This window comes from Spinacia oleracea, chromosome 1 (assembly GCF_020520425.1).
Source record: "Spinacia oleracea cultivar Varoflay chromosome 1, BTI_SOV_V1, whole genome shotgun sequence".
NCBI classification, from domain to species: Eukaryota; Viridiplantae; Streptophyta; class Magnoliopsida; order Caryophyllales; family Amaranthaceae; genus Spinacia; species Spinacia oleracea.
Window position 1 is genome coordinate 131,711,127 of NC_079487.1, and position 22,466 is coordinate 131,733,592.

General features: G+C 34.1%; 3 protein-coding genes and 1 long non-coding RNA gene across 4 annotated transcripts; 2 read left to right on the top strand and 2 right to left on the bottom strand.

The window, feature by feature from the left end:
• Positions 1–3,330: 3,330 nt before the first annotated feature.
• On the bottom strand, positions 3,331–6,088 carry LOC110787211 (subtilisin-like protease SBT1.5). Its single transcript, XM_021991796.2, has one exon. It carries the CDS (start codon positions 5,970–5,972, stop codon positions 3,612–3,614), a length of 2,361 nt encoding a protein of 786 aa, XP_021847488.2. The 5' UTR covers positions 5,973–6,088; the 3' UTR covers positions 3,331–3,611.
• An 8,013-nt stretch (positions 6,089–14,101) lies between these two features.
• On the top strand, positions 14,102–15,394 carry LOC110787147 (E3 ubiquitin-protein ligase RSL1-like). The gene is made up of 2 exons (XM_056834539.1): positions 14,102–14,889; positions 15,209–15,394. The coding sequence occupies exons 1-2, from the start codon at positions 14,102–14,104 to the stop codon at positions 15,267–15,269; spliced, it is 849 nt and encodes a 282-aa protein (XP_056690517.1). The 3' UTR covers positions 15,270–15,394.
• Positions 15,395–16,973: 1,579 nt separating this feature from the next.
• On the top strand, positions 16,974–19,639 carry LOC110787146 (NAC domain-containing protein 1-like). The gene is made up of 3 exons (XM_056834920.1): positions 16,974–17,239; positions 18,272–18,627; positions 19,007–19,639. Exons 1-3 carry the CDS (start codon positions 17,044–17,046, stop codon positions 19,370–19,372), a joined length of 918 nt encoding a protein of 305 aa, XP_056690898.1. The 5' UTR covers positions 16,974–17,043; the 3' UTR covers positions 19,373–19,639.
• Positions 19,640–20,024: 385 nt separating this feature from the next.
• On the bottom strand, positions 20,025–21,838 carry LOC110787145 (uncharacterized). The gene is made up of 3 exons (XR_008926238.1): positions 21,601–21,838; positions 20,473–20,810; positions 20,025–20,307 (listed from the first exon to the last, which is right to left on the bottom strand). It is a non-coding gene; the product is annotated as an uncharacterized lncRNA (long non-coding RNA).
• Positions 21,839–22,466: the final 628 nt, after the last annotated feature.

Sequence of the window (22,466 nt, forward strand, 5' to 3'; positions counted from 1 at the left end):
GATATCGAGGAACGTTTAAATAAAAATAGGACACGGTGATCAATCCGGTCCCAGAAAAGGCCATGGGCTACCACCATGAACCCCAACTCCTGTTTGTCCGTCACTTCAGACGTGCACAGTCTAAAGCTATTGCTATTCAGTTTCACTTTACATGATTTACAAATTGAGATTCCGTTATGACTCAACCATTACATAAGACAGACAATTCACATTTGTTCACAACTGTTTTTATCTTGGAATTAAGTAAGTGATCATAAAAAGCATCAATCAAGACTCATTCCAACTTAACCAACCTTTCCTTTAACCATGAGCAACCCTGTATATAGGCATAAAGTTTCAACTTACTAAACAAGGTCCTCCGCCCTTATAAAGTAGTGAAAAGATAGAAAGGGAACGACAACCAATTGATCCAACCCAATCATATAGAATAATCTAGTGTTCCCAACCAACATGTTTGTATCAAACATCCATACCAACATGTTACAGTTCTTATAGTGCAAAATAAGTTCAATAAGTTTGTCCAACAATATTAAACATGCACATTCAATATAACCCAGTTCGTCCATAATATCAACATCACCAAGTTCAACAATAATATCAACATAACCAAGTTCAACAATAATATCAACATAACCAAGTTCAACAACAAGATTCAACATGGTTTCATCAATTAGCACACATTCCAAGCACACAGGTATGTACGTACCTTGTGTAAACAAACTGATAGGCCACCTTAACACTTTCAAAAGTCGCCTAAAGAGAATTCTCCGCCTAAAACAACCAACGAGTAATACCAATCAATTTCTAATCATTGGTAACCATAATAAAGCATTCTAAATGCATCCTAAACATATTTAGAGCTCTCCCCAATATCAAAACTTAAACATTTGATTTCCTAGCATCATAGTTATTGAACCAGTGATTGAAATTCGTTGAAAACTTTGCAAACATCGTACTCTAAATTTTCAGCAACATTAATTCATTTGAAAAGCTTCACCAAGGTCAATCTACGTTCCTAGTATCTCAAAACAACCAATTCAATAATCCATACTCAACCTATCATGATTAAAACTCATAAAAACCTTGAATTTCGTACTTTAAACAATCCAAATTAATATTTCAAAGTAATTTGATAATCTGAAAATTAATAACTTTATTATATAATTTGCAAAAATCTGAAATTTATAACTTAAACCACAAGACTCCTAACTTTAATTCAAGAAACTTAATTCAAACTAATACATCATGAATAAACCCTAACTCAATATTTAATTAATCAAAACTGAAAATTAATTCGTTTTTTAATCTCAACATCAAATCTGAAAATCATATTTACCATAAAAATTACAAATTTAATTTAAGAACATAATCTAAATTAACAAGCTTTAATTTAAAATAATTAGTTACTTAGGGTTTAAGAAATAACCAAGGATTAAGGAGAGAGAGAAGGGCTGGACGGCGGTGGCTCACGGCAGGGGTGTTCGCCGGCGACGGTGGCTGGGCGCGGCAGAAATTCACGGCGACGGTGGCTGGGCGCGGTGGTGCTGCGAAATTGACAAGGCTAAGCTACGAAACAGAGGGAAAAGGAACGAAAAGAAAAGAAAGAAAGAACAAGGGGAGGAGAGATCGAATGAGAGGGAGAAGGACTCACCGGCGTCGAGGGAGGAGCCGCGGCGAGGAGGTGGTTGCTGGGGCTGCTGTGTCGAAGAGCAGAGCTTTGTTTCTTTTTTTTTTTTTTTTTTTGTTGATGTTTCACGTGAATGAGGAAGGAGAAAGAGAATAGGGTTTTATTTTTGTTTTACATGAATTAGAAAAGAGAAAGGAGTATGGTCACATGGGTTTTGTTGGTTTGGGCTTTGCCCAATTGGGCTAGGAATAGTATTTAGGATTTGCTTTCTAATTCCAATAGAACGTGATTTCAAAATCCGAATTCGTTTCAACGTAAAATTCAAAAATACATTTGATTTCGTAAATCATTTAAAATATTCAAAATGTAATAACATAATTATATTTCAATTACATATTCATTTCTAAAATTCGTAAATTTACATTTAAATATATTAAATATACGTTAAAGTATATAATTAAAATATAATAAAATTACGGGGGATTACATTTTTAATGGTATATACACCATTTGTATCAAAGACCAATCACCCGTTGGCCTAATGATCAATATAGAGGGTCTTTAGGATATGTCATAATTTCAAATTTTAGTATTTTTTTCGTTCCAGTTATTTACGCTCCACTTTATTCCAATTTGGCACATAAAAGTTTACATTTACACCTTCATTTGAACCACCACAACATACAACTTGTAATAATTTATTACGGAGTATGAGAGTCCAACAAACTTACCCACTCATAATACTTTAATATTAATTTTCATTCACTTACATTGTTGGAAAATTTATAGCCACTTATTTTTCTACTTGTTACTCCCATCATCACATCCCAATAAAATTTCTTAATTACAGTGCAAATAATAATCGTAAAAATCATATGGAAACGGAACATTGAATATTCAAACTTCATTTTTCTGATGCTTTTGGTTCAATGGACATTCTATTGTCTTCTCAATTGAACCAAAAATATGATGAGGCTTGCTTCCAAAGTCCCACCATATACAGTTCAAGTAGACAACCGACTAACAAAGTTAATAATTCCTTCAACTCATGTCTACATACAATTTTCTCTATAAGCCCGGATATAATTAACATTTCATCGAGTTCAGATACTCTAAAGTTTTAATAAAACTTTACAAGGTACAGTTATATCTAAATCATACATTTTAAAATCAATGGCTCATATTGATGATAAAAAAATAGGGGAGATTTTGAAAAGGAGTATATGAGCCATTGATTTTTCATACAATGGTTAATATTACTCAAACTCTGCCTTGTAAAATTATTTTAGAACTCTAGAAGATCTAAACCCATTTCACCCATTATAACCTTGTTAGTCGCGGATTTGCGAAAGCAAAACAAACCCAACTACACAAGTCACTAAGTAGTAATGTTATTATTTTGGTCCCTAACCTAATGGTGTTGCATATTAATGTTAGTGGAGTACTCGTACTAGTTACTCACATGCAATGTTAAGCCAAATGATATGTTTTCCTCTTAACAGATGCAGCCAACCAACACAACACAACCTTCCACCAAACTCATTATTGTTAGCTTGCTACACAAAAAACAAGGCTGCTCCATATACACATAAAAATTTAAAAAACCACAGTACTTTGTTTTTTTCTATGTTTGTTTTTGCTATCTCTTCTAATATGCTTTCATACACCAAAAACAGAACTTTGCATAATTTTACACCAAATAATAATAAAAATACTACTCCATATACTCCATACGGAGTAGTAAATAATTATTGTTATAATTCTAGATTCTGTTACAAGTTACAACAACCAAGATACAGATAGAAACTCCTCTTCATTCACTTGTTTTCTGAAGTGGAAAACACCCTGCAGAGATTCTCATAATTATACTCACACTCACACTTACACTTGAAACTCCCATTTTTTTTTTATACATCAAACTTCTATGATTCTGACTTTCTGAGACCAAAAAATAAATACTCAACTAGAAATGGTACATATATACCTAAAGTGGCTCCTGCATTGTTACAACTATTGGACTTGTCACACTGTGTTTACCATCAGACCATATTATTGCACCACTTATTGTGCTAGATGATCCTGCTGATAGTTTCATCGCCTCCACTTGAACCCGAACCAAGAAGTTCAGTTTCTGACCCACGCGTCTGAAACTGAGCTGTTCGGGTTCTACTGTCACGTTTGTGCCTGTTGGTGGGATGATTTTGACACGATAAACCGAGTCTGGGTCGCCGACATTAGTGGCGATCCTTATTGAATGACTAGACATCTTATGTTTTCCATATTGTACGAAAACGTATGATAATGAAGGGTAATTTAAGTTACCCACATGACCCGCCCGTTTCGCGCCACGGCAATTGGCCTTTTTTGGGGCTATGAGTTCTATGTTGCTGGTTGTGTAATTGGAGTTGCAAAGGAAATCTATGTAGTCATAGGTTGTAAGGTCATAGATTAAACCCGGGTCCATTGCCTTTTGTGGGTGGACATGACCTGCCCCGATATCCATTACCGTGGACTCGTTTCCGGTCGACTCGTCTTTCATGATGCCTCCCTGGTTGTCGAGAGTGTATGCCGTCGTCATCAAGGCGGACCGTACGGCAGCCGGGCTCCAATCGGGATGAGCTGCTTTTAGCAACGCTGCGAGGCCCGATACGTGTGGACAAGCCATTGATGTCCCTGACAATATATTAAACTTCGCCTTCCGTCGGTCTGTGATTAAGCCCGACGGGCCAACCCGTTCGGTCCATGAGGCTAAGATATTCAAGCCCGGGGCAATTAAGTCCGGCTTGAGTATCTCAGGAGTTTCCGGGTTAGGACCACGAGCAGAGAATGCGGCCACTACCGGAGCGGGTCGGATTCCGATACGTGTCCCTCGGAACACGATTGTCGCTGTCGGCGTAGATAATTTCTTAGATTTATTTGAAATGTATTTTCGGATTATATCCCCATTGGCGGAGCCGACGGAGGTTGCGGGTACCACGTGGCAGTCAGCCACCAACCCTTCACCATCAAACACAGCATTAGCAATAATCATACCAATTCCACCAGCTTCTTTCACCACCTCTCCTTTAGCAACTCTAGAATTAATCCCTCTATCACACAACACTATCTTCCCTCTCACCAAAATCGGATCCAACGAACCATCCAAACACAACGAAGCAGAATATCCCTCCCCACCGCCGCCACCATCACCACTCTCCCTGTTACCCGCATACACTAACGGGTACAACTTTCCGGGCTCAAGCCCGGGTCCGCTATAAACACTCACCCCAGGAATCCTCCTTCCATTTCCTAACACTACCTCAGCAGGAAAATCCCTATCAATTGAACCTGCACCAACTGTAGTCACCCAAGGTGCTACATTCGTCACTGAAGAGCCCCCGGGCCCACCATTTCCGGCCGACGCCGACACGAAAACCCCGTTTTGAACAGCCCTAAAAGCAGCGATTGCAATAGAATCTAGATAATATGGCACAACTACACCTCCAACCGACAAAGAGATAACATCTACTCCATCTTTGACAGCTTCATCAAATGCTTTTAGAATGTCAGAGTCATAACACCCTGAAGTCCAGCATACTTTGTACACTGCCAACCTCGCCTTGGGAGCCATCCCCGCGGCCACCCCTTTAGCATAACCTAAAGTGTCTGCCGGAAAGACGTACCTACCGGCGGCGATAGAGGCAGTGTGAGTCCCATGCCCATCCGAGTCCCGCGGGGAACGGAACTCCGACGAGGCATTCATTCTACCATTGGTAGCTTCATACCCCTCTGAGAATAACTTAGCCCCAACAATCTTTCTATTACAAGGAAAATCACTAGGGCAAGAACCACGCCATTTTGAAGGAATAGCGTTAAGATTACGGTCATTAAAGCTCTGGTGTTCGGGCCATATACCGGTATCGATGACACCAATAACAAGGTCCGATCCGAAATCGGATTCTTCGAGTAGCGAGGAGGTGTTCAACGATGTCGTTTCGAGACCGAGGAAGAGAGGCGAGCGGGTAGTATGGAGAGACCGGACTTGTTCAGGAATAAGTGAAAGAATGTGAGATTGTTTGGACAGAAGGTTAGCTTCATAATTCGTAAGGTGAGCGGAGAAGCCATGGAAAACAGTATCATACGTATGAAGGACTTGTTTGGAAGGGGGGTTGGAGGTAAGGGAGTTCAAGGAGGATTGATACCAGTGATAGTGGGTAAGGAAAATAGATGGTTTAGCATTGTGATTAACACTAATGATGAAGGTTCTTTCCTCTAGTTTCGAAGAGGTTGGAAATGAGTGTACTGGAAGTGAGTTATGGAGGAGGGAAAAGAGGAGAGAGAAAATGGAGAAAAGAAAAATTGTCATTTTTTTTTGTTAGAGAGAAGATAATTTTGGGGTTATACGGAAGTTTTGGGTTAATTTAGAGTAGAATGTGTGGAGACTGTGGAATGGGGTGAATGTGAGTGTGTTTACTTAGAGACGACATTAGAATTTGTAAAGAGATGGTGGGTGGGATCCTCTGTTTCTTTTTATTTTACTTTGGCTCCAACAAATTTCATTTTCAAATTATTCTTTTGTGTAACTACTCTGTATTTGACTTAAGTTGGAGTGATTGAATATCTATACCTAGCATTTAAAAACCGAAACCACTATGTCCACGTGTCACACTCTAATTTCCTCCCTCCATTTCTTCCTTTCTTTTTCCAATTTCAACCAAGCTTTGGTTACTGATCTAATCCCTTCTTCTTCATTCCCCTTCTTCTACCTTACAAATCAATACTCTATTTAATTCTTGTATTAAGTACGTAAATCTCTTCAGCTTTATTTTAAGTTTAACCCCCTCATTAAATATTGTATTAAGTTTTACCCCAAATAATATAAAACGGTTATAATTTATAGGTTTAATTACTACGTGCTTATTTTTCTTAATAAGTCATATCATTGGTATTCCTAATCTTTTCATCTTTCACATTTCTTGATAACTTTATTGTCCTATATAAGATGAGTATTTGTTGATTTAATCATTCATGTTCAATGTATCAATCCACTTTTTAACTGATGGAATGACTATAAAATTTTGTGATTTCCTTCTTACTTTTGGTTTGTTTTATTCCTAAAATATAGGTTGTTCTTTATGAGGTAATGTTTTTTGTTGATTCTATCATCGTGATCGATAAACTTTATCGGTCAATTTTTTTTCAATTGCATACATGGTTATAAATGCGGGGGTGAGGAGACTTTTATAGGCTTGCAATTACTTTCGCAGCGATCTACATTTTCCTAACATTGAGGTGATGTATAATTGCTAGATTTTAATATTGCAAGTTAGGTCGACAACTCTTTTAGGATTTGCAAGAACATATGAGGTTATGAAGGAATGTTAAAGGATTTGATTAGATGGGTTGAGAAGGGTGTCATAATGTACATTTCATGGCATTAGCAGTTAGGTTGCGAAAAGTAAGAAGTATTGACATTGAAAAAATTGGGAATCAAATTGAAGACGATATTTTGTGATTGTTTCAAAGGATACTTTAACCGGTTGCAACATCGGGCTCGGAGATGACAAAGGATCGAAAATCGGTAGCCTCCAAACTCTAGCTTGCTTAATAGAGAGTATTGATGCATTGTATATTTGCATTTAGTACAATACCAAAAAAAGAGAGATTAAAATGGCAGCTTTTGGTACTACTCGTAGCATTTATTTCTTTAATTTCATAATCGGAAATGCATATGCTTTTGTAATTCACAAAGTAGTACTCCGTATATGTTACTCCGGAGTAAATATAATAATAGTAATTGTTTCTATTTTTCCTATTTTTTTAAAGAGATTCATTGTTCCTTTTATTTTCTTACAAGGAAAATATTGAGATTTAATATGAAGATCAATTCACTTAATTTTAGGATTGATCTTCTCGTATTGTGATATAATAGAGGAGTATGTTGTTTACTAATTCATCGCAAGTCCATGTAATTCTCCGTGTCATTCATTGTGTTATGTTGAAATTATAATTATAATTATAATAGGACAATTTATCATTTTTCTTTAGATAATTTTCCATAGAAAAAGCACGTGCGTAGAACGGAAAAAAAAAAACTAGTTTTACTTAAATGGAGTGTTACACTTTTACTCTCGTTCACCCAAATTATCATAGCGTATAATTTGAGTTGCTAATTTGATAACTTAATAGTCATCTTGATATAGCTTTTATGGCTTTTCTGAAGGGTCACTTAGCTTAATTTATTGTACAAAAGTGATAACTAAATTCAAATTAAATTACGAGTATATATACTACGAAATACTTACTTTAGCGTTGTACGGAATATATATTTCTAACAAGGTAATCATGTTATCCATCTAACCTTGTAAGCTTGTTGATCATTGTTGGTATACTCCGTATGTGTCAACTAGAAATTTAGAGATTAGGGATGTACATGGTCCAAGACCATTCTACTCAAATTTAGAAGTTCTTATTTGCTAGATTTTGATAGCCCGTTATGTTTGCTAGATTTTGATAGCCCGTACGTTATGTTTGCTAGATTTTGATAGCCCGTACGTTATGTTTGCTAGATTAGGAATGAAAATGAATCTAAGTGTAATTTTGCTGGGAATGTATCATCAATATATTGTACATGGTAAATTGGTAATGGAATCTCATCCAAAACTTGTGTTTTTCTTCATAAATTTTAATTTTCACGCATTTCCGCCCTCCAACTGAACAGTTAAGTTTATTTTTATTAGCATCATTTACCGTTGAATACCAAACAAACCGTAAACACTTTGGAAAATATGTTATTACTCAAAGTATAATATTACGTTGTTAATTGTTACGAAATGTTGATACAAGTAGAGCCTGGAATACAATACTAGCTAATATTTGATTCTTGAATGAACCTTTGATATAACTAGCAATTTGATTCTTGAATGAACCTTTGATATAACTCTGGCTAACTTTCTGTGAGAATATTCCGGTGTGAAAGAAATACACGGGTGCAATATAATTATCTGTACCCACAATTATTATGTTTGTTTATATGTCAACATGTGAAGTTCAAAAAACCAATTTACTATTCTAGATACCATACCTCATTACCTCATCTCCAAAAAAGGGAAGGCCAAAAGAAAAACCCAATGATTATTCACTACTCCTTTAATTTTCTTCCTCAAAATATATTTTTTTGGTCACATTTAGCTTGTTTCAAATTTGATAAATATTCCATCTATATATAAATATATTTTTTGGTTACATTTAGCTTGTTTCAAAATTGATAAATATTTTATCTATATATAAATATATGTTTTGGTTACATTTAGCTTGTTGTTGCGAACTGTACATACCTATAATCAGGTATGTATGAAACTATGAGCCATACAATAATCTTTCTCAACCGCATGTTAGAGTGATTATAAAAGCATGAAAATCATAAATCCGATACCTGATGCATTGTTCATAAACCAAAATTATGGTAAAAAAAAGAACTTTGTACTTGAAAATCACAAATCCGATACCTAATGCATTATCCACGTGAGGAACAACAGTAAAAAAAACTCTTATGGTTTTGATTAGTGGCTGCCAAATAAAGGAACAACTCGTACTCCATTAAAGTTAGAGGTTGACGACGACTACGCAAAAAAAATGCGCCAACCTCAAGAAACAGCTCACGTGTGCATAATGGACTTTCTTTAGTGACTGACTAACTGTGGACTGTGGACTGGTAGTGTGGTTAGGTTACTGCCATTGCCTATTACTCTCACGTGGAATTATACAACAAAAATCCAGTAAAAACTAAAAACCAGTTGTTTTGGGATCACACATTTTGGCTCTTCCCCGATTACAATCGAGGTTGTTTTTTCGGATATCAGATATGTGTGGCAACACACATATCAGCTAAAAGACAAATAGCTAAAAGACAAAAAAGGAAGTACCATTTATGTTAAAAAAGTACAATTCTGTAAAAAAAAGTACCATTCAGTTAAAAAAAATTACCATTTTTGTTTAAAAAAGTACAATTTAATTTCTTTTTTGTCATTTTTCTTATTTTGTCTTTTGCTATGATATGCATTTGTCCACACATATCTAATATCCGAAAATACTTCCCCATTACAATTCCCATTACCAAAATAAATAAACAAAGAAATATTTGTTGTAGCTTCTCCTTTTTGGCCCTAGCTTGTGCAGTTGTGCCTTAATAATTTAATTTCACAAGTATACGGATGTTCGTTAGCTTTATTATAATTAGTTTAGACAATACTTAAAACTTGGGCTGGATTAGATTGATTTGTCTATATTGATTAGTGTTTGGTCTTTATGATCGACAATCTATACATGCACCATTGAATTGCATGTATTAGTAACTTAGAAATAAGGTCCATGGTGCCAGCCTTGCTTTAAATTCACATATTGAATTGCATGCGTTAGAAACTTATTTTTACATCCACCATTAAATTGCATGTGTTAGAGCATCTTTAATGGTAAGCTAATTTCTAAATTAGCTTGTCATGTCACATAATATATCAAGCTATTTCTCTTTTTAACTAGTTGGTACCCCAATGGTTAGCTAATAGCTACTGACTTGATATTAATATAGTCATATTTGTCAATCAATATTTTAAATATAATTTTATTTAATATTATTTCTTTGGCCAATTTTTTTCAAGCAAATTAGTTAATTTGCTTGGCCAAGCTAATTCATCATTTGAACCCCAATGGTGAAGTTAGTAGCTTGGAATTTTTAAAAATTGCAAGATAATCCCTAGCTACAACGATTGGAGATGCTCTTAGAGCATCTCTAATAGTAAGCTAATTTGACAATTAATTTGTTATGCCACATAAGATTTCAAGCTATTACATTGTCTAGCTAATTTGTACTCCAATTGTTAGCAATTGGCTTGTTATTTAAATTGGTCTCATTTGTCCCACTTGTCAATTAATTATTTGGTAATCAATGGAGTAGTTGTCAAGCAAATTAGCTTAAACGGCCAAGCTAATTTATTTATTTCACTCCAATGGTCTAGCTATTAGCTTGAAACTTTTATAAATTTCAAGCTAGTCCCTAGCTACAACCATTGGAGATGCTCAACCATTGGAGATGCTCTAAGAGCATCTCCAATGGTTGTAGCTAGGGATCGACTTGCTTGTAATTTTTAGAAATTTCAAGCTTGACCATTGGAGTTGAAATGATAAATTAGCTTGACCAAACAAATTAGCTTATTTAAGCTAGCTAATTTGCTTCAAAAAACTTGGACAATGAAATAATATTAAATTAAATAAAATTAAAATATTAATTGACAAACATGACTACATTAAATATCAAGCTAGTAGCTAACTATTAGGGTATTAACTAGCTAGAAAGGGAAGTAGCTTGAAATATTATGTGGCATGACAAGCTAATTTAGAAATTAGCTTACCGTTGAAGATGTTAGAAACTTTTTTTTACCGACTACTTTTTAGTCGGAATTTGGCAAAACGCCGACCAGAATATCACCGACAATTCTTTACCGACTACTTTTGGCCGGTAAATTTTTTAACGACAAAAAACGCCATTTTACCATCTTTTGCGGTCGAAATTTTGACGCTTTCTTGAGTGTTTAGTTCATTTCATAATAGATCCAGTGGCGGAGCTAGATAGGTGCATGGGGGGTCCACCGAACCCCAAAAAAAACAGGGAAAAAAAAACTTATAGCTGAGAGCTAAGAGACCTGTTGTTATAGAGAACCGATCTCTTAGCTTATACATAAAAACACCCGCTCCCTACGTAAGAGCTGAGTTTACTATAGAGATAATCCTAAGAGAACTGTCTTTAGAAACTACCGTTCTGTTAGAATTTTGAATAACTACAGGGGAATTATCTTAAGGGAGCAGTATTTAGAAACAACTGGTCTCTTATAGTTTTGAATTTAAACCCCTCCCTTTAATTAAGTTATTCTTTTCAGTTTTCACCACACATATGAATATTGATTAATTTAAGGACGATACTTTTTTTAGTAATATATTGTGTGTTGTGGAGGAACCCGACACAATACTCTAAAAATCCTGGGAACGTCACTGCCGACACCCCAAAAAAAAATTCCTGGCTCCGCCACTGAATAGATCAGGTTGACGTCGGGTACTCTATTTCAGTTTCGATCTAATTTCATATAGTATACGGAAGCATAAAACAGCTTGTTGAATATTGACCATACTTTACCATGATAAGATAGTAAGATACATACCTATTAGTCGGAGGGAAACCATTAATCAGTAATGATGTAAAACATTGGTGGTAGGCCATGCGATATAGTATGGACGGACATATAAAGACCCCATCATGCAATCATAATATTCCTCCCATCATAATTCATAGGTATCCCACATATATTGTATTGCAACTTCAACCTTCCAATTCAGTTTCACATCACGCCTTACTATCGATAGATCTATTTGATCATTATTGATGACAACCCCTTTCAACTAGAGGCCCGATTGCATTCAAAATAAAGCACTATCTTTAAAGTTCTTGTACTAATTAAGTCCTACTAATTTATATACGTAGTACGTAGTGTCTAGGCTTTCGAGTTTAAAGTTTTAGGGAAGAATTTTTTTTATGTCGGTAAAACATCTTTAGTTACTACTCCGTAGCCCGTAGGTTCGGAGGCTATGAAGGGAGAAGATTGAAGAAACGTTTGCTTAAAATATAGGTTATAAACTTACAATTGATTTTAGATTCAACATTTTAAAAAGAACTAGTGAAGTACATACAATATACTCCCTCCTGTTACACTTTCTTTTTTCGTCCGTTCCAGATTAGTTGTTACACTTTTAAATTTGGAATGACCCTACAATTATTATATTGTCTCTCTCTTCCCACTAATTTTTTTTTGTCCCCACACCCCCTCTCATCAATTAAAATAATACCCCAGTAACTCCTATCACATCTACTTTTTCAATAAAATAACAATTGATAACCACACTACTACTTATCGCATTAAACTGTGTGCCCAGGAGAGTGTAACAACTATTTTGGGACGGAGGGAGTAAGAAAGATAGACGAAAATTATACTGACATATTAGGATGAGAGTTTTCTTTTGCCCGCCAAGAAAGTAGTTGTTTGATTGGATTCCCGGTGACAATGAATGATCGAAATGAATCTAAATTCGATATATTCCGGCTAGCGTCCTCGACGAGCCCCCTAAATCCCTAATCTCTCACGGGAACTGTCAAATCCGGTTTATCGAGTTGAAAACCACCCAATTATCCCCTTCAATTCAATAATATGATTTTTGCAACCCATCACCATGACACTTTTGGATCCTTCTCAGAGTGCCAAAGTTCTGCAAATATAGGGGAATTCTCCGGGTAAAGAGCCTTGACTCCCGACCTCCGTCAGTTAAGACGCTCCTTTGAGATAACGACAAATAACAAACTCCAAACTTGTGGCGGAGCTTCCTCTTTTAACACCATCAAATGAAAATTTAATTCGAAGAAACTAGAAGGGGATGAATTCGCAATGACGTGTTTATAAATGATAAATAAACTACCATCTAACTCTTTTACTTCTCGTTCCAAGTTTGAAGTAAAATGCTAGGCTTTGTAATGTGGACCGGCCCATATCCGGTATACAGTTAAACAAAATAATTCAACTAATCATTTTCTCCCTTTCTGCATTTTCCGCCTTAATGTGTTAATTTTATAATTTTTTATTAGGAGTAATCTATACCTAGTACTTCTAATAAAAGAAACACCATAAATTATTAGAAGCCATGTGACATCTTTCCTTTTATTCATCATTTTGTTTTTGTTTTTTTTTTTTTTCAATTTTTCTTTATTGTTTCTATGGTTTACAACTTTTATTGCCTCTTCCACTCTATTTTCCTTATTCAACATCAAATTCATTAGTCTCTTCCAGTCCACCCCTTTAACATCCAATATTTATTCAACATATAATTTTTATATTTTTCCAACTTTCAAATTATACCTTTATTTAATTCATATATTACCAAAAATCAAATGTACTCGCTAATTAAAACTTCAAAAGACAACTGAACAACTACTATATAACCGCCCGTTCTATGAACGGGCTCAAAAGCTAGTTCAACTAAACTAGATAGTTCTTGTCCCAAAAAAGGAAAAAGTATGCTAACGGTTTTGGGCGGGATATTTATATGAAAAACTTAAGCACAAATGAGTAAGTGAACAAAACACTAGCATAACGTTCATGAAGATTGAAGACTGAACATCTTATCTTCACCTATTCTCATTCTCCAAAAATCTCGGGTAGACAAATTTAAAATTGGAAGTGCCAGACATATTAAAAGCTGAAATTTGGAAGGTCACAAAAAACGTTTAGTGACCCTTTGATTCTTTGAATTGAATTTAAACAACCCTTTCCAAAAAATACTAGTCAATACAGAATTAATTACTCACTATGGAGTACATGGAAAATTGTACTACTCGTAATATTTATATATGTTTTTATATATTCTTTGAATTGGAAGTTAAAAACAAGGAAATCATCAATGGCTTCTTCATCAAATATGGATTTGTTTGTTGATGAAGCTTATCTTTTAGCATTACTCAACGATGAACCCCTTCCGATATCGGATGAGAAATACGCTGAAGAATTACACCTTCAAGAAGCTCTTTTCTCCTCTTCTTCAATTCCTTCAATTCATGAGAACTTTCTGTTTCCAACCACAAAAACAGAGGATGAGAATTATGAAAACAGAGAGAGGGGTGAATCGTCTGAATCCCAACTCATTTTCTGTGGAATTTGCATGGATTACAAGCAAAATTCAGATATTTTCAACGGATTAACAAATTGTAATCATTCATTTTGCACTGATTGCATAATCAAGTACGTCGCATCGAAGATTAGGGAAAACTGTGATATGGTAAAATGCCCTGATCCCAACTGCAAGCTATCTATAGAACCAGAAAATTGCAGGTCAATTTTAGCCAAGGAAGTGTTTGTGAGGTGGGAAAATGCTCTTTTTGAAGCAATGATTCCTGGGGGTCAGAAATTTTACTGTCCATACAAGAATTGCTCTGTTTTAATGGTGGATGATGGTGGGGTGGAGGTGAGAGAATCCGAGTGTCCCAATTGCAGGAGGTTGTTTTGTGCAAGGTGCAAAGTTCCGTGGCATGACGGCGTAACTTGCGAAGAGTTTGATGTGTTGGGGAAAGATGAGAGAGAGAAGGAGGATATAATGGTGATGAAGCTTGCTAAGGGTAAACAATGGAGGAGATGCCCTAATTGTAGGATTTACGTGGAGAAGACTGATGGTTGTCTTCATATTACTTGCAGGTTAGGTTTTCTAATCCATTTTGTAAAGTTGTTTTAGAAAATGTTATGTTGTTAAATGTCAATTTTATACTCCATGCTCTATATGAAATTAAGGTCTTGGTCTAATTAATAGTATTTGTTTGGTGATAATTTATAAGCAGTAGTAAGATTGAGGTATCTATCTATTTGATAGAATCATTTTATATACAAGGTCAATCACAAACGCACATCCTCTAAATTATTAATGTATTGCTATAGATTAACTTAATAGTCAGTATTTACTACGGAGTATGATCAAAACGGTTAATAAACAATTTTATTTTTCGTCTTTGTGATTCAGGTGTCGTAATGAATTTTGCTATCAATGTGGAGATAAGTGGAGCAGCAGTCATGCACATTGATGAATACACCTTGCAAAAAGAGGAAAATGGAAGAAATTAACTTTTTCTTGGGAGCTCTATCTCCATTATGGGGAGAGGGAGAATGGGTCATTCAAAATTTTATTGCAATTATTTACATGTATTTCTTTGTCTTCTTTTCAACTTCTTTTAACATTTGAGGCTTGATTTACTCTTGGAAAATACTATGCAAATTGATGGGACTTTTTTTTTTTTTTTTTTAAATTTTTTTTTATGGTTGATTAAAATAGATTGAAAATGAAGCATTTCAAGTTAAAATTTGCAATTTTGTTTAATTTCAAAGACATTGGAACATTGCATAAGGCCGGATTCTATTTTGGAAATTGGGTTTTTTAATCATCTCTATTTTCCTCGAGCCTATTTGTCGTTATAGTTGAAACTCAAACGATGCGACTATGCGAGTATGCGGCATTTACTTTTCTTTTCTTTTCATTTTTACAATTTTTTTATTTATTGACAAATGAGGATGCATTTCTAATAATAAAACAATAAGGTGGTAAGTAATGAGAGTTTGGAGAAAAATGAGTTTTTTTTGGGGTGAATTAAAGATTTGACCATTTAAAAATAATAATCTAATATGAGGTTAGGTTAGGAGAAGTTTGGAAGATAGTTAAGTAATGTTAGGTTAGGAGAAGTTTGGAAGAGAGTTTTGAGTTGAAAAACTAATTTTGAAAGCTTTTTGAACTAGAGAGTTGAAGAAGCGAGTGTAAAATAAAAATTTGTTTTAGTTTTGTCTAAAATTACAACCCTAATAACAACCTGCATCACCTTATTTTAATGTCCTTAATTGTCATTTTAGACATTAAACATCCAACAGTTAGTTAAACTAGCTAATATAAATAGCTAACAACTAATCCAACTACTTAAAAGCTTACAACTAACCTGCCAAAAAGGACCAATAGTTTTTTGAATGCAACATGTTACATACTTACCTGTGTACATTATTTAAACTTTAAGGCAATACATGTTTTAAAAAATGTATTATGCGACTTACATACATGTGAACCATTGCTTTAAGCTTGGTGGCTTCTTTTTACACTACAAGAAATTATACTATTAACGACGGGAAATCCCGTCGCTAAAGGTCAATAATTGTTGATTAACGATGAGATTCTCCGTCGCGAACCCGTCATAAGAGGGGGCCGTCGTTAATGGAAAATCCCGTCGCTAACCCGTCGTAAAAGACATTTGCGACGGTTGTTCCCGTTTTTGTTGGGTTGTTATCTCTGTCGCAAAAGCCCTTTTACGACGGGATTTTTACCGGTCGTTATTAGGTTGTCATAAAAGATATAAATTTTTGTAGTGTTATTTTATTTTATTTTGCTTTTTTTTTTTTGCGGAGTTTCTATTACTCCCTTCGTTTCTTAATAATCCTCACGTTTTCCCTTATTAAAAAATTTCAGTTTGTGTTCCTATATAAAACTTTATAGTTTCAATTTTTACCCAAAGTGTCACATTATACGATTTCTGCCGGTTCATTAATATTAAGTGCTTAAAGTTTTCCTTACAAGAAAAATAATTGTAATAATTAAATTATATCTCATAAATTAAATTATTAATGGTAGCCAAAGAATTTTATCTAAAACGTTGTCTCTTTCAAACCCTCAAATCCTAATCCGACTGTAACGCGAATAAATAATCCTTGCACATATAGGGAAAAAAAACAAATAAAACCTGGAGAACTCGCTCTATATGTGTATTTACCACTTTTCCTCAATCATATTCTGCTAAGTTTCGCATTAATTAGGCAAGTCATATGATCATGGCTGCATCTTCGATAAACGAAGAACAAGATTACTGGAATTCGATTCCTAGAGGTTTTCATTTTGAACCACTAGATGAAGAATTGATTACTCATTACCTAATGCCTAAAGTTAAAGGCCACCCATTGCCGCCAAATAAAATACACACCGTTCACCTGTACGGAGAACACGATCCCTGGGTGCTTGGAGGTAATTTCTATCCAGTATTCCGTGTTAGATATTAGAGATACAGAAAAATATACTATGTCATATACTTCATCCGTTCTTTGGCACACGATACAATTTGAGTTTTGACACTATTTACATATTTTATTTTGACTATCAATTGCGATTTTTATACTTGAGAATGCTATAATTGTATCATTACATAGATTTATTATATCAACCATAACTTTTACTCATTGATGATAAAAGATATTAATGATTGAAATTTTGAATCGGCAAAAGTGATAGAAAAATTGTGTCATCTTAAAAAGATCGGATGAAGCATTCTCCAATGTTTCTATACGAGTATCTCACATCTTTAGTAACCCGTATCCGTTTCTTTAATTAGCATATATCATCAATATCTTGATTTTTTACGACCCAATAAATTAAAGGGATAAGTATAGCAAAGGAATAAAGGTGGCAACTTGCTATATATAAATTATTTAGGTCTCCACTATTTTTTAATTACTTAAAAAATATTGTTAGCTTGTATTTTTTTATTTTTTATTTTTAATTTATAATTACAAGCTAGGAAATATATTTACTATAACTATAATAAAAAATTGTGAACCATCATCTATGAATGAGAATTTTTCTTCAAGAACCCTAATTCCCCCTCCAATAAAAAGTCAAATTCCGTAACTATTCCGAACCTTAATTTTGTTACGAATTTTCTACTTCATGAAAGTCAATCATGAACCATTTCAAAATACTTTAATGAATAGTCTGTCTTTATTACTTGAATCGTTTTAGACTTTTAACATTATGTGAAAAAGAGTTGTATTATGTCTAAATATTTTATTCTTGAATATGTGAATACAAATATAGCTGACCTTCTGGCTAATTCGCACCAAAAAGCCAAAAATACTTACAACTTCTCTTGGATATATAATTGTAGAGGGTAGTTTGATCAATACTCCGTACATTTGATAAAATTTGTTATTTCAAACTTATGAATTGAATCTAATCAAATTTTCATTATTTAACATTTATAAATTGCTGATTTGCATGCAGAGTTTTACGCAGAAGAAAGTGAAAATACCTGGTATTACTTTACACAACGAGAAAGGAAATATGAAAATGGAAAGAGGCCAAGTAGATCAGCAGGTAATGGTTATTGGAAGATCGTTGGAAAGGATGCACAAATCAAGAATACACAAGGAAATGTTATTGGTTTTAGGAATTCTTTAACATTCTGTATTGGGAAACAACCTCATGGTAAGACAACATCTTGGCATATGCAAGAGTTTAGACTGTGTGATACTTCAGATCAACAAGATAAGATCGTAGTGACGAAGCCGAAACCGAAAAAACCTAAAAGAGATGCTAGCCATAGTAATGAAACCGTCAAGTCCAGTCCCAAAAATATGGTAAGAAATCATCAAGTATATAATTTCGTAATCTAGTTCATGTAGTATAATATTTTCTCTGTTTTTATCTACATGACACAATTGGGTTTTGAACATTATTCACACAAGCTTATTTGACTTACTTTTGTGATATATACTTAATTAAGATAAAACATAGTCGTGTAAGGTCTTATTAGATTCGTCCCAATAAATATTTATTTTTTAAATAATAAACTTTTTTTAAAAAAATCTTATCCATAATTGAAAATACATTAACGTTTGAAATCGTGTACTGGGAAACATGCCTAAATAATTGTGTCAATTTAAAAAAGAACGGATCGGAGGAAGTAATTAATAAAATGCATATATAGGGTATAATTTGTTGTTGTGTTTTTGGCAGTTGGATGGTTGGGTGGTATGCAAAGTTTATTACCTGGAAAAAGATAAGAGGAGTACGAATTCGAGCCCGGTTATTGAAGAGGAGCACCAAGGGGTACAAATTTCAAGTGAAGAACATACTCAATATAATGAAGAAACTCCCGAATTAAACCATGAAATTGAAGATACAATTACAAGTTATTTTCCCACTAGTATAAGCAACCAAAACAATATGTTTCTCCAACAACCAGACATATCGCAGGTAACACCTTTTAATTTGATAAATGAACAAGATATGTCATATGTGTGTGGGTACATTGTTAAGTCCGAGACTGGAAGAAATTCCCAGGCAAAACATTCAACAACCAGAATTAACAAATTTGGCTAGTAATTATACGGCGTTGTTAAGTTCGACACTCGAGTATCTTCATGAAGATGAAGATGAAGATGAATCTGCATTCGGAAAGTTTTTTTGATGAAATTTTCCAATCCGGTCAAATTTGTGTATGGTTTTGATGAACTCTCTGCCATTTTTAAGAAGAATTAATAAGTATTGTTGAAGTTTATGACTATCCGACCACACCACCCGATTCTGATAGCGGAACTAGGGGTGAAAGTTTGGTAGAAAAAAATCGAAAACGGAACAGTACCAAATCGAATAAGAAATTCGGTTTGGTTTTTTTCTATTCGGTTCGGTTTGGATTGAGATTTTTAAAAAATTTGGTTTTATGGTTTGGATTGGACTGAAAAGTCTGAAACCGAATAAACCAAACTAAAACCAAATAAATCGAACTTGGCTAAAAAGTAAAAAAAGGGCCAGAAAATTGGCTAAAAGTAGGTATAATATAGGCCCAAGTGAAAGGCCTATGAAAATTCGGTTTTATGGTTTGGATTGGATTGAAAATTAAAAATCCGGTTTGATTTGGTTTGGATTAAAATGTTATTTGGTTTGAATTCGATTTCAAAAAATGAAAACCGAATTACTTCGGTTTGGATTCGGTTTGGGCCTTAATCCAAACCGAAAACTGAACTTTCACCCCCTAAGCGGAACACTTGGAAATTTGAGTTATGAGACTCCTTTACAACAAAGGCCTAAATATAAGATTACGGAGTAATAAATTAAAATCTCTTGAAGAAAGGAAAAAACTAATCATGGAACAAGTTTAATTAGATTTCTTAATCACGCTCCAACTCGATCAATCATCTTGTAAGTTGTAGTAATAATAGCTTTCAAGAGTCATCCTCTCCGGCCCCTAACCACATGCTCCATAACTGCATATCTGAAAGTCTAATCCACAACCATAGCAAAATTCAAAACGACACCTGTAATTTCCATAACAAAGAAAAAAGTTACAAAAATCACGTTACGTTGATATTTCACGTACCATAACAATAATAGGAATAGGAATGTATGTCGAATAATTTTACAATAGCTATAATAAAATTAAAATTAAAATTAAAATTAAAATTGTATGCTAAACAACGTACCTACAGACGATATGTCGACAACCTTGGGTTCTTTCGACGTAAAACTTACAATTAGGGCATCTTGCCCAAAGCTTATCCTTAGCGAGGTTTCTAAGCATAACATCTTCATTAGCCTTCTCATTATCGCCTAATTTCTGAAATTCTGCGCATTCCATCCCATCCCATTATGCCATGCAACGTTGCATTTTGTACAAAAGTTCCTTTTGCAATGCGGACACTCTGCTTTCGACGACGTCGTTTCACATGCTGCAGATAGGAGTGCAGCAGAGCACTCTTTGAAAGGGCAATATAAACCCGTAATTGATGAAATCTTAGCTTTCGATAATACTTCCTCCCATCTACATAAACAAACCAAGAAATGAGATTTAATTCAAAGTTAGGTACAATTTTCTCTCTAAATAGTGGTGGAATAGAAACAGTATTTAGTGACGTGGGATCAAAATGAGATTGTTATTTTTAGGCAAAGTTTATGAGAAAAAACTACCAAAATCTAAAAATTGTATTGATAAATTTCAAAATTGGCAAATTCAATCAAGTGGGGTCAGTTGACCCCCTACACTTCTCTATGTGGCTCCGCCTCTACTCTAAATACTAAATAGGCTAGAGCGGACTATACTTTATATGGACATTTTGATTGTTACACTATAATTCTATAAATAAATTCAATACTTCTTCCGTTCTTAAATATTAATCATGTTTTGACTTTTTAATTCGTTTCAATTCAATATTTAAACGTAAATAACTCCAAATACGTATGTTAGAAAAATATAAAAATTTGATATTGTTAAACTACATGTTAAAACGAATAAATTAAAATCTCACATGAATATATTTTGAAGTACGTGTTGGAAAGAAATGAGAAAATTGTCTTCAATTGTGAATAGTATTAAGAATCCAAAAGGAATTAATATTCGAGAACAGAGGGAGTATTTTAGTTGTAATTTGGTGGCACATAAAAAGTTACACTATTTATCTATTTCCCATGACATTAGACGATAAAAATTAAATTTACATGCAATCCTTGATGTATAAGTTCAAAAAACTACAAGTACACATTTGATTAACTATACAATATAACATAAAATGAAAGATTAGGCCACATAGATCGTGATACTAATTTTAACTAACCTTTCCAAAATTTGGTTGGGGATGATGGTAATGCAAGAATCAAAATCGATAACCTCCTGGCAATCGACATCTGGGCATTCAACAATAGGGATGTTATCGTCGACCTTTGCAATAATGTGTTTAGAAATGCAATCAGTGCAACAAGAATGTGAACATGTCGTAGTAGTTGACTTGTTTGTTTGGAAGATGTCCATAATTGGTTTGGAATCCAAACAAATAAGGCAGTTAAAAGCTTCAACCTTCCTTCTCTTTCCATTATAACCCCTTCCTCTTCCTCTACCTCTTCCTCTTCCTCTTCCTCTTCCTCTTCCTCTTCCTCTAGCCATTTTGACAGAAATGTAATACCGGCTAAAGTCAAGGAGAGATCAATAATATGTAAAAGCTTTTCCAAAGAAAGACTTTTGAACTTCTTTTTGATTTTCCTATTTTCTAGATTGAAGGTTTTCCAAAAAAATATTCAGGGAAAGAACAAAATAATTAAAGAGCCGGAGAGATTAGATACCCTTCCAATACGAAGTTATATCAACTCCAACAATGGTACCTAGGAACTTGTTGTGAAAATATTAAACTACTAGAGTTAGTTACGTTCAGTATCATGGTCAGTTTTCAATTTTTAATTATTTTTTTTAATCTTGAAATTCATATGATTAGATTAATTGGATGAACAAAAAAATAATCATACCTATACTAATCGTGTTAATTTAAAAATCTGGCAATACAAAACTGAAAACCTTTGTGGTTTACATATTTTGGTTTTTAGTTTTTTATAAAAATTAGAAAACTGAATTAAAAAAACGAAGCAAATTAAAGTGATTTTGGTAAATAAGTTTGACCAAGCAAATTAGCCTTGTCAAACTAATTTGCTT